At 36.8% G+C, this 13,286-nt stretch overlaps 1 protein-coding gene across 5 annotated transcripts in view; it reads right to left on the bottom strand.

Moving 5' to 3' along the window:
• Positions 1 to 13,286, bottom strand: part of MMS22L (MMS22 like, DNA repair protein) — a 124,588-nt gene that overhangs the window by 25,066 nt on the left and 86,236 nt on the right. For 4 of the 5 annotated variants that reach the window (XM_008515934.2, XM_070556706.1, XM_070556707.1 and 1 more), the window contains 4 exons: positions 10,656 to 10,849; positions 5,440 to 5,590; positions 2,989 to 3,140; positions 2,021 to 2,163 (listed from right to left, as the gene is read on the bottom strand). In XM_008515934.2, coding sequence (XP_008514156.1) covers positions 2,021 to 2,163; positions 2,989 to 3,140; positions 5,440 to 5,590; positions 10,656 to 10,849 — 640 coding nt within the window. The remainder of the gene's footprint in view (positions 1 to 2,020; positions 2,164 to 2,988; positions 3,141 to 5,439; positions 5,591 to 10,655; positions 10,850 to 13,286) is intronic. The other variant, XM_070556704.1, reaches the window with a different exon arrangement.

The following is a 13,286-nucleotide window of genomic DNA, read 5'->3' on the forward strand; positions in this document are numbered from 1 at the left end:
ATGTTTAGCCTTAGCCTCCCTAGACTACGAGATGTGTATTTCTCGGTGCCTTGACTATCACTATTTACATGTCATATTATCATTTTTGTGCAGAAAAGAGTTAACAGGGCAGGTCCAAGACTGCTGTCCTTAAAAAGTCCTACTTGCAAGGCAAACCCTTGGCTGGTATTTAGAACCTTAGATTTTCCCTACCATTTCCAGATAAGGATGGCTCACTGAGTCTAAACTGTCTGTGCAAACAGTATAGTTTATGCTGAATATCTACTTCCCTTCTGGGAGTCTGGAATTTTATAAGTGCCAGGTAAAGGGGGCCTATGTGACCAGCCCCCATTAAAAACCCTGGGCACTGAGTCGCTAATGAGTTTCCCTGGTAGATAACATTTCACAGGTGTTGTCACAATTCCTTGCTGGAAAAATTAAGCATGTCCAGTGTAACACTTGGGAGAGGACTCTTGGAAGCTGTGCCTGGTTCATCCCGACTTCACCCCATGTACCTTTTCTCTTGGCTGACAGTGCTATGAATCCTTTCACTGTAATAAGTCAGAGCTTTGAGTACAACTATTTCTGTGAGTCTGATTTCCATGAGTCCTCCTAGTGAACATAGCACCTATGGATGATTTTGGGGACCCCTGAGACTCAATCTCAAACTAAACAAGTTTAAAACTGAACTCTTCACTTACTTCTCCCCTACTCCAAACCATGATGTTCCTATTTCTCCTTAAGGTATCATCATTCTTCTAGTTAAACACAGTATTTATTTCATATTCACTCAAAAATCCCATAATTCAATCTTCAATTCCTTCTAAATCTCACTAGTTTCTGGCCAATAGTTCTTCTCAACTTTAATCTACTTCATTGTTACTAATTTTCTTTAAAGACATTTGATCAAATCAGACCTACTTAAAAATTTATAAAGCCTTCACACTGGTCACAGGATAAAACCCAAACTTCTTAGACCAAGATGCTCTGAATTCTTAACCTACTGATTGATCTATCAACTAAGTGACACTTAGTATATACCGTCTTCTATTATTATTTTAACCTTTTGTGTATATCTTGTATTCTCAGACAAGTAAAAGTTCTCTAAGATCAAGGACTACTTCTTTTGGTTCTTTGAATTCCTAAGAAATCCTAGCATAATACCATTTAGCATACAGCAAACAACTATTATTTACTGAGTGATGAAGAACAGTTAATTTGGACTGGATTAAATTAGGAGAGCCTTTGAAAATGATCGGTGGAGTGCATGACTTCTACCTCCCTTTCTGGTCCAGTATGGTTGCTAGCACAGGGGTTTAATTAATTACAGGTTGAGATCTAATGAACAAATAAATAAAAGGCTCAACAGAAACGTGTATTTTACATCTGCACACACTATTACTAAATATTTTTAGGATTTATATGACATCCCTAATGGTCGTACAATTGTGCTTTAACTTAATGGAAAAGAATGAAGAATTCACACTTATGGAAAGAGCTTATGGGTTGTAATTATTTTCATTGCAGTTAATACCAACCACTCTGTGGGAAAATAAGCCAACTTTTACTGTGAACAGTTTACAAAAACACTAATCCAAACACATTAACAACCTCAACTAGGCTGCAAAGCAAAGACTATCACCTAAGATAGAGTCTACAAAATTAATAATTAAAAATAAAATGTTGAATGGCACTATTTATTATAGAGACAAAACAAAATGAATGGATCAGATTTTAAAGCACCAACCATACTATGATATGAAGTGGTTGGTGCTTATGCTGAATACACTAAAATTTTACTGTAAAATTTACAGTGCTTGCTACAGGGAGGCAAACATTATGTTGGAACTATTATGGACCATATACAAAGAAATATAGTTCCTAAGCTCCCGAAGAATATTGTTATCCGGTAATTTAAGCAGTAAGATATTCCTACAATTTAGATCAGCCTTAGAGTAAGGTTTTCACGTATCATTCTTTACTTTTAATAATTGTAACTGATTTGGACAATTATATACAATTATATAATAAATGAAAATACCTCAAGGAATTGAACAAGTGCTTTTCTAGGGTCTTCTGGGATGGGTGAATATTCGACTTGTGCCTCTGAGAAAATATTCTTTACTTCTGAGAGTTTAAACAGCAACCTTGTCAGTTCAGCCAACTGTTCCATGTACTCTTTTTCTGTTAAGATAAAATAATATAGTAATAGTATACATGCATTATATAAATCTATATTTTATATATATACAGATGAGAGAGCAGAGAATGTAGCATTCTTCACTTACAACATGCTTTCTTTTAAAATTTAAATTTCCACATAATTAAAAACTTTGAATTAAGTTTCTCTCAGTAAGGAAAGGTTTTACTTAAAAACAAACATGTACTTGTGAGTGTCCTAGCCCAAAAGTTATTCATGTAAAGCCAACGGATGTAATAAGATATCCAGGTAAATTTGGAGCATTTTTTCACTCTAGTCTTTGTGTGATTTATAAATGACCATAAGCACTAAGAAATGGCATTGCCTACAGACAACCAGAACTGTACAAGATATTGAAAAAAAAAAAAGTACAAGTACCACTCAGTGACTAATAGTAAAGCAGAAGAAAGGAAAAACATCTAATATAAAATGGGAGAGAATTATTCATAATTGGATATTTTTCTTTTTGGGGTGTTCACAGTGTGATATCTGGTTATTTACTTCATATTTCCACTTTTTTTTGTGATCAGTTTCTTCAAGGTAAAAAAATGGCTTGTCACCTGAGAGCAAGTTTTCGTTCCTGGCTTCCAAGGAAACAAGTTCTTTTATCTTTATAGAAGAGAAATTTGTCATATATAGTAACAGGAAAATATCAAGGAAAAGAAACAGGCTGCAAAAGGAAATAAATTTGCTTATAGTCATACCTAATTACAAATACGTTTTGTGTCTTTTATATTAATTTATGCAACAAAACAGGAAATTTTAAACATGTTTAGCCATCCAGAAAGCAAAATACCTGCAATACTTACCAACTGCCTGTTCAGGACTTAAATCAACGAACACATCATCAGGCACAGAGAGGTTTTTTACATACATTTGCAAAATGCAGCGGATCCAAGATCTCACCGTTAGGGCTTGAAAAGACACACAGCCTGAATGAGAAAGTGCTTCACACAACATGCTGTAAAAGTAAGTTGATGGACGTTAAAAACAAAAATAAAAACAAAACTCTGGCAATATGTTCCATGAGCATAGAGATTAAGAAATGAAAACACTCTAACATTCCCCATCTCTTGGCCTCACTTATTTTAAAGACAAACCCACTAGCTCAGACATGCATTGCTGAAGATGAATACTACAGATATACACAAAAGGACATTTTAAATAAATACTCTTGCTTTCACTTGTAATGTTCTAATTTTTGATTTTCTTTTTTCCACTGATGGCATATGTGTAGGCTCATGCCAAAGGAGAGAGGTAAGGAAGAATATGGTTAAAACGGGAAAAGCAAGGAAGGAGCTTATAATTAGCTGGTGAGATAATAATGAAGGAGGTGGCGAGCAGAATAAAGAACAGTGGCCCTCAGAGTAAATAAACAGAAGCAGTCATGACCATATATGTAAGAAAGATGTTAAAGACAAAATATCTTCCTCTGTGGGTCTCCTGACCAACCCCATTCCTATCCCCTCGTTTCCTGCTGCCCCATCCCACACGCAGTTATTAAAGAATTCCCAAATAACATCTGACAGGATTATTTTATTTCAATTCTTTCTGTGAAGCCAAAGGCTAGGTCTCATTTCGAATCATTTCATAAGTGGGGGTAGAGAGGATGAGGATGGTCTTAAGTGAACTATATAAAGTGTTATGTAAAGTCAGAAATTTTAAAAATACATAGAAATCATAACTCTAAAACTACTATTTTGAAATACTTTAAATATAAGTTGTCATGAAAAGAATACACAATACAGAAGAACTCAAATTGGTCATTTATTACCCGTACAACCTTCCCAAAGCTCTGACATCTTTGCATTTCAGTTTCTTCAACTGTTACTAATACACCAATATGATTTTAAAAACTAAAATTATTTCAGATAATTTTGGCAAAACTGCTTAACAAATAATATAAATGTTTGTTATTACAGAATTCTCAAGCTAGAAGGGACCTTAAAAGTAATCAAACTGTACCCTGACTTTACAACTGAAAGCCAATGAGATATGACTTAATGACTCTGGTTAATGACCTTCCTTATGAGAAGACTACCTTACTGACTGCTCACTCCTCATTTCCACCCACTGGCAGCCTGGACAAGAACCACATTGGTCTCTTAGATTTGTGTATTTATTTTACTTTCCTCCATTTGATATTCTTATTCAAATCTTCCTTTTACTGTACACTCTTTCTATTTTAACTTTATGTTATATTCTTTCTCTTGGGCTTCTTCAGATCTCCTATGTAAAGAGGCAGGAGATTCTTATAAATAAGGAAACCAGTGTTCACGGTGGTGAAATGTCTTGTTCATGAACGCACAAGAGTCAAATCTTTAGAAGTCTAGCTGTGGGCTGGCCCGGTGGCATAGTGGTTAAGTTTGCAAGCTCCGCTTTGGTGGCCAGGGGTTCACAAGCTCAGATCCTCAGACCTACCCACCATTCATCAAGTTATACCTTGGTGGCATCTCACATATAAAGCAGAGGAAGATTGGCACAGATGTTAGCTCAGCAACAATCTTCCTCAAGCAAAAAGAGAAAGACTGGCAACAGATGTTATTAGTTCAGGGCCAATCTTCCTCACCAAAAAGTAATAAAAAAATAAAAAAAAATTTAAAAACCCCATAAAAACCTAGCTGTGAAAAGGAAAGCTATCATTAAATCTAAAATGACAATAATATACCAGTGTCTTACAGATTCAGAAATATTAACTGTATAATTTCTTTCACAGTACTGAGTGTAGAAAGGTCATTTCAGGATGAGAATAAGGTAGTCCTACAAAAACAACTTTGAAAAAGGGCATAAGCATCAGCATTTTTTTAAAAAAGCAGGCCACGAAACATAAATGAGCTTTCGTACTATTACTCCCATCAAAGTGCTGACATGTCCAAAAGCAAAAAACTACCAAAGTGAGCATACATGTAGTAAAGAGCAGTTTTTTTTTTTCTTTGAGGAAGATTAGCCCTGAGTTAACTCCTGCCAATCCTCCTCTTTTTGCTGAGGAAGACTGGCCCTGAGCAAACATCCATGCCCATCTTCTTCTTCTTCATACTTGGGACGCCTACCCCAGCATGGCTTTTGCCAAGCAGTGCCACGTCCGCACCCGGGATCCGAACCAGTGAACCCTGGGCTGCTGAGAAGCAGAACGTGCGAACTTAACTGCTGTGCCACCGGGCCGGCCCCAAGATCAGTTTTTATTTGTGAAAATTCTTACTTTCCTAGTGTACTGATCTACCATTTACATTACTGTGCATACCTGAAGTAAAACCACTTACCTATTTTGTAGGAAATGACTTAAATATCTTGCTACAACTTGGGGCCAGATGATATCATCCCAACCAAAAAGTTGTATCATTGATGTAACTGGCTGAGGCTGAAGATCGCATGGAGCTGTGCTGGGCATGTCCATTGCTAACAAAGTAAAATCTAGATTTAAAATGAGAGAAATGTATGGTAAGAAATATTTTAAAACTCTTTCCCCTCCCCAAATTACATCAATATTGAGAAAAAAACATTCAACACTAAATAATAAAATGTCACATTTAGAAATGCAGAACTAACAGAAACCTAAAACTGAACTAAATTCATGTTGTCAGAGAAATTTCTTTAGTGATCATCTAGATCACCACGAAAGGGTCTAGAACAATCTATCTCAGCATTATCATTACGAATCTATAATGGCTCCCTCAAACTGCAAATTCTAAGCCTGATGTGTCTGCTAAATGTGCCTCCTTCATCTCATTCAAAAAACCCATTCAAAAAAATATTTCTAGCATCTACTCTTCTCCAATCAAGCTAATTTATTTGCCACCGACCACAGATGACAAGATCCTTTTACCTTAGACACTGGACATTCTCTTCTATTAAGCAATGATCTGCTACAAACAATTACTGACACTCCACCTCCTTCAGAATACACTAAGGTTGGGAACCGGAATTCCTTAGTTAACCATGTTAAACAAATATACTTTATTTTATGATTTACTGGGAATCCCCCAATTTAATTTTTACCATATTAATTTATGTTTGTCAGTAAATTGCTTATTAAGCACTACCTCCTACACAGCTCTCTCCAATGGTGGCTGTTTATTCTCCCACTCCTCTGATACCGCTTGACTTGCAGATAAGGTAGGTTTACTCCTTGGTCCACATTGCTTTTCTAGAAGATGCTCCCTTCCTCCTCCCAAAAAGCTCTAGCTTTGCATCTCACGTCATCAGATCACACCAGCCACTAACTCTCCTTGGTGCATTCGCCTACTGTTTCCTACTTCACCTCCCCTCATTCCTTGAAGATTGTAGCTACTATCATTCTCTCTAACAGCACTCCTCTCATATGCTTGATGATGTTTCTTCCAATATCCTGACCTCTCAGTTTCTTGAACTCCTCTCCCCCAATGAATCTATCCTCCACTCTGCTTCAGCCATTCACTCCCATGGGGATACTGAGAGATCTTGGCATTGCCAATAAGTACAATCTCTCTATAATTTCAACTTCAAGAAAACCACTTTCTGGCACCAAACCAGCCTTCCAACTCTCCTCCTCTAGGCCCCCAATTCCAACAGTTCTTTGATTCCACCAGGACCTATAATTCTTTGATCCTATAACTTTTTCCCTGTTCCGAACTGCCTTAGTGCCTTTCTTTCCCTTTTTAGTCAACTTGATTTCATGGTCCATTATTACACTCATTTGGGTATAATATCAACTCTCTTGCTTCTTACTTGATTCATTGTACTTGCCTGGAAAAAAAACCCAGCATCTGTTGAATTCTAACCCTATTCTCTTCTCCACATGCACCTGCAGTAGTATAAACGCTGGTGAGCAACAATGCTGACTGATGTCACTTTAAATTTGTGACTACAAACTTTAAGTGGGCCCTTAGAGCTGGACAGTATTTCCTACTACATTTCTCCAGTCCGCTCAGTCTTAAAATCTCCTAGAAGATTATTGCATACCTTCTCTCCTCTCTCCATCATCAGCCAGTACCTCTTCCTCATCCTCACCTTCAACTAATGATCTTACTACTTCACAGAGAAATGAGAACATCAGAAGAGAACTACCACAAGCTCCCACCACATCTACCCAGAGGCCTTCATCTGGGGCCATTTACTCTGCCTTCCCTTCTGCTACTAGAGATGATCTGAGGCCAAGATCTCTATGGGATCCCATTTCTCTTGGGCATTAAAACATAAAACAGAGACTCTCTTGGATCATCAAGTTCTCCCTCACTCCAGAACATTCTTGTCAGCATTACAAACATGTTTGAAATTTCTCTCACATTTTTAAAAAAATCTTTGATCTCACTTCCTCCTCTACCTAACATTCCCATTTTTCTACTTCTCATAAAGAGTGATACTCAAAAAGATTTACCCATATTTGCCATCTGCAATTCCTCTTCTCACATTTTCTCTCGAATCATCTTCAGTCAGGCCTATGCCTCTACCACTACACCAAAATTCCTCTTCAAGGTCACTAGTGGTCCCTCCTGCTAAATCCAATGACCAATTCTCAGGCCTCATCTCAAGTGACCCATTAACAGCATTGAGCTGTTCGTCACTTCCCCTTCCTTGAAATGCTCTGTCGTTCGTTTTCCAGGGCATCACACTCTTGGTTCTTCTCCTAGGTCACCAGCATTCCTTTGGTCTCCTTTCTTGGTTCCTCTTTATCTTACAAATCTGAACATGGGAATATTCGAGGGCCCAGTCCTCAGACTTTTCTTTTCACCAATACTTGCTCTCTTGGTGATCTCGCCCAGAGTTTAGAGCTTTAAAGACTATTTATACATAAACAGTTTCCAAATTTAAATCTCCAGTTTGGACCTCTTCCCTGAACCCTAGGCTCATTATCCAAGTGCCTACTTAACATCTCTACTTGGATTTTAATGGATGTCTAAAAAAATATGTCCAATATCAAAATCTTAGTCTTCCCTCATAAAATCTGCTCCTACCACAATCTTCCTCGTCTCAGCCAATGGAGGATTGTCTTTCGATCTATTTTGCTTACCATATTGTACTCATTTAGAAAATTTTGTCAGCTCTACTTTCAAAATACTTTCTCTACCTTCCGACTGGAAGTCAGACACTTATCACCACCTCTACTTCTACCACTTGAGCCCAGGCTGCTCACCTCTGAGTTGCTGCAATAGTTCTCTAACCGGCCTTCCTGCTTCTCCCCTTGCCTCTCTATAATCTGTTCTCAGTCTAGCAGCCAGAAGGACCATATCACTCCTCTGCTCAAAACTTTCCAGCAGCTTCAACCTCAGAGTAAAAGCAAGTCTTTACAACTGCATACGAGGCAGAACACAAACTAGCTCTCCATTACCTCTTGATCACATCTCTGACTACTCTCCCCCCTTCTCACAGCACACGAGCTTTCACGGCTTCTCTGTAGGTCCTCAAACACACCAGACATGCTCTTGCCTCTGGACTTCTGCACAGCACCGGTCTGTCACCTCCTTCAGGTCTTTGCTCAAATGGTACTTACTCAAGCCTTCCTGACCACTCTCTTTAAAATTACAACCTGCCTCTGGCCCTCCCTATCCTTATCCTCTTTTCTAGTTTTATTTTGCTCCACAGCACTTATTACCATATAACATATCACACATTTTCTTTTCAAAGACTGGCACCTCAACTAACATCTGTTGCCAACCTATTTTTTTTTCTTCATCTTCTTCTTCTCATCAAAGCCCCCCCGTACACAGTTGTATATTCTGGTTGTGAGTGCCTCTGGTTGTGCTAGGTGGGATGCTGCCTCAGCATGGTTTGATGAGCGGTGCCATGTTCACACCCAGGATCTGAACTGGCAAAACCCTGGGCCACCAAAGCAGAGAGTGCAAACTTAACCACTTGGCCACAGGGCTGGCCCTCATATTACACGTTTTACTTATTTATTTATTGTTCTGTCCCTCACTAGACTATAAGCTACACGAGAACACGGAGCTTATATACAAGAAAAGGAACTACAGCCCTTTTTCCCCACTGGCAATAAAAGTGGGTACTCAATGACTCTTTTTTTGTTTTGTTTGTTTTTTTGGTGAGGAAGATTGGCCCTGAGCTAACATCCCTTGCCAATCCTCTTTTTGCTTGAGGAAGATTGTCGCTGAGCTAACGTCTATGCCAATCTTCCTCTATTTTGCATTAGGGATGCCACCACAGCATGGCTTGATGAGTGGGTGTGTAGGTCTGCACCTGGGATCCAAACCCATGAACTCCAGCCCACCGAAGTGGAGCACGCGAACTTAACCACTACACCACCAGGCCAGCCCCTCAATGACTGTTTTCCTTAATTCGGGAAATTTTTCTCTTCTAACGTATCAAGTCTTTATTTCAAAACAAACCAAAACCCACACATATTTTGCTTTATATTTATATACCATTTATTTTCAGCACCTAGGACAGAACTAACTAAACCTGCGTGGCATCATTTGTGTTCTCCAACTGGAAGTTGGGATCATGAATGAAAGAAAGATAAGTCCTATTGGCTAGTAATGACTGCTTTGGTTAAAATGATTGAATATCAATATTTATTTCCACATACATTACAGTTGTTGGAAAACTGTTGCCCTGTCACAATTCTTCAACCTATCATTGTAAAGTTTTAATTATGGATGTGCCACTAGAATTAAAGATCTTTTAAAATTTATATCATTCAGTCTTTTATGTAGTGCTTTCAGCTCAGTTTTCCTCATTCACATCAGGGTAAAATAAACCTTGGTTCAGATCTTAAGTTTTTAAAAGCATTACATTTAAATATATTAAATACCTTCATATGAATTGCATTTAAATACTTGCAGTCACTGTATTCATCTCTGTCTATTCCAGTACTTCTTAATATATTTCAGAAAAAATACCCCTTTGAGAAAGATAATGATCTCTTCTTAGAAAACTGCATATATGCACATATATTCAAATTCTTGCCTATAATGTCATGTGATTCAGAGCCCCTTAAAGCCTAAAAACATGTCCTTAGGATAATAATCAAATTAAGTCAAAATTACAACCTAAAATAGAATCTAGTAGAAGTCAGAACAATAACATTCTATATATTCGATGTCATTCTGATCTTATCCGCTTGGTGTTGAAGTGGAATTCATGCTATATTCTTTTGCTCTTTATACAAGTAACTTCATCTTATACCTAGACATCTACACACACAACCTGAAAATAAACTACTTGAACTAGAAGAAATCAAATGCTACTTTACTTTCCAAATATTGCATGCATAAGAAAAGTTTACGTACATTCAATATTTTTAAGATTGAAAATTATCTATTATTTGTAGCAAATAATCACTTAATTTTTACCTTTACTAAGAGGAAAATAACAAACAAGCCAAAGGATCCTAATTTAAAAATATGTAATTCTTTTCATCTTTCTGGTTGTCAAAATATTTATTCCATCGTAATAAAATAAGAACTTGCTACCAAGCAAAGAGAAGAAAAAACTGACAGCGTCCGCAAAATGAGAAACTAATTAGCAAATTAACAACGCTGACCTGCAGCTGCATCTGCAAGTTGTGAGAGAGGCACTATCTGTGACATTCTCTGACTCTTCAAAAATGAAAAGAAATGTTTCCACAGCGCACTGGCAACTGCAGCAAGGTGGCGCTCTTTAGCCGATAATGAAGACTGCGCAATTAAGTCCATATTCTCCTTTTGAAGTTCCTGACACAACTGTTGATGCATACTCCTAAAAAGAAATAAAAACATAGCTAACACCCAGCAAACATTTACAAAAATATCCTTTAAATACATTTGGGGCTTTTAATATTTATATCATATGAAAACTCAAGGAGCGTTTTATATAATTAAAACCTTTATGCTAAGACATTATGCATTCCTGGTTATTTGATGGATGAATGATGGCATATTAAGCACCATAAAGTTAATGTTAATTACTAATGTCAACCATTAATTATATGCTTTTTAATATGTCAGATCCAAATGAGAAACAGGCAGCTTCAGAATGAAGGTCTCCATTTTGCAACTCATTATGACAAGTGATTTCACTTAATCTAGACATGAAAACAATTTTTTAAACCATTTTCTCCTGAGAGCTTTAGGACATGGATGTACCAAGAGGAAAGTAAGTACATCTGACTTACGTGTGGTATTTTAAATTAAAATATTTTCCTTATTTAGAAAAGACACAGGCCTTGTGCTAGTATACAAAACTGTGCCAAATATAATCTTAGTACCTTGGTCCAGAAAGATCCATAATCATCTTCACATGGTACACAATAACAAACAATAAAAAGTGATTTTTCTCCATAAAATAGTAAAACATGAATTCAACATGCCTCAAATTTTGATTCATCGTTTACTCATCTTTTTTTGCTTAACGCAACTGAAAATTCAGATATCTCTAGACCGTAACAGAAGAGGGGGAAATACTAAGATTTTCCTAGTGATCTGAAAATAGAAGACATTTATGCGATATGCCCAGCAATTACTAATATGATTATTTAAAACTAAACGTACAAACATGATATTATTCCTGTTTCTGTTTATATTGCTGCCATATCAATTGAGAGTAGACACAAATACATGGATACTATCCTTAGATTTGCTTTCTTCAATTAAAGAGAAAGCAGTGAAAAATAACAAGTGGAGCTAAGGCAGAAAACTTCCTCCAACAGTAGTAGTATTCCATTAAGAAAAATAATTAGTAGTTAAAAAAAAGAAAGAATATTACATTAATTCCAACATTCCTGATGTTTTAGTTTATCTAGGGGAAGCAGACACTTGAAATAACAATAAAAAATCCAGAACTAACTAGTACATGTAGCTAAAGCAATTCCACAAAAAAGATCAAACTGATTGCAAGACCGTATCTTAGTTCTTTTCACATAACTACACATAAGTAAAAATTATAAGTATCAATTATATAACTCTAGGACTCTGTGCCACTTTACATTGGAATTCTCAGACGATCATGAGGCACTACTTAATACTACTTGAATTCCCCAAAAAAAGTGTACAAATGCCTAGGGAAAGAATATCATAGCAAGCAACTCTCATAAAAGCTAAGCAAATATCTCCTATGTCCTCTCTGTGTAAAAACCTCCTGAGATGCTTTCATCTTGAACTAGTGGCTAGAGAACCATTTCAGGTCTTTTAGCCTCGAGTAAGATGAATATCAAACCACTAAAATCCATTTGGCAACTAACTCAGCTGCCAACTAACATCAACATAGCAAAGTTCACCAGTACATTGCAACACTTGAGTCCAAAGAAAATAATACCACCATTTGCACAACCCATTTATAGCTTTTTCAAAGTATATTGGTTTGAAAGAATAATAAATAACATGTACTTGGGTAGGATGGATTTTGCTCACTATTTCTAAATAAATAAGCCATTTTCTTCACTAACCAAAACCTATTCCCTAGGAGAGGGTACCATTTCCGATCATCCCCTATGTGTTAGAAATTCTTTTAAATATAAATCAGAACAATTCTATGAGATAGTTACCATTAATCCTCTATATAGATGATGAAGCTGACAGTAAGAAAGTTAAATAATGTCCAAAGGTCACACGTCTAAGAACTAGCCCATAATCTGAACCTAAATCTGACTCTGAAGCCCATACTTTTTCCTTACACAAGAAGTCACACACCCTTATGTACTAAGACACACATGCACACAGTCTAAACATTGATAAATTTTCTTCTTTGGATTGAAGAAATTTCAGCAAGTCTAATAAAAGGACCTGGAAAAACCACATGTAGCTTTCCCTTGTCAAGAAGCAGGGGCAATACCAGAATTCTGTATTAGGAAAACCTACAAGAAGAGATAACAAAAACAATGCATTCAAGATAATTCTGACAAAGGCCAGCCAACCTGAACCACTTGTGACCTCTCTAGAACAAAATGCTGAGTACCAGGGAGCATCACTAGGAGTTATTACAGGGTTTTGATTCAGATGTCTGAAAAAAACAATCACTAGGTAAACAGTTAAGGCTGGAGACTACATCCTCCAAGGTAAGAGGGAACACAGGAAAATCAAGGGCCAGTTAAGTGTGACATTGACTCAAAAGCAGACTTGTTTTGGAAATGTATATCCATTTAGTATTTTTGTTTGAAAAAAAGCTATATATCCTGGACATACACAAAATACTTTCTGCT

Source organism: Equus przewalskii, chromosome 9 (assembly GCF_037783145.1).
Source record: "Equus przewalskii isolate Varuska chromosome 9, EquPr2, whole genome shotgun sequence".
Taxonomy (NCBI): domain Eukaryota; kingdom Metazoa; phylum Chordata; class Mammalia; order Perissodactyla; family Equidae; genus Equus; species Equus przewalskii.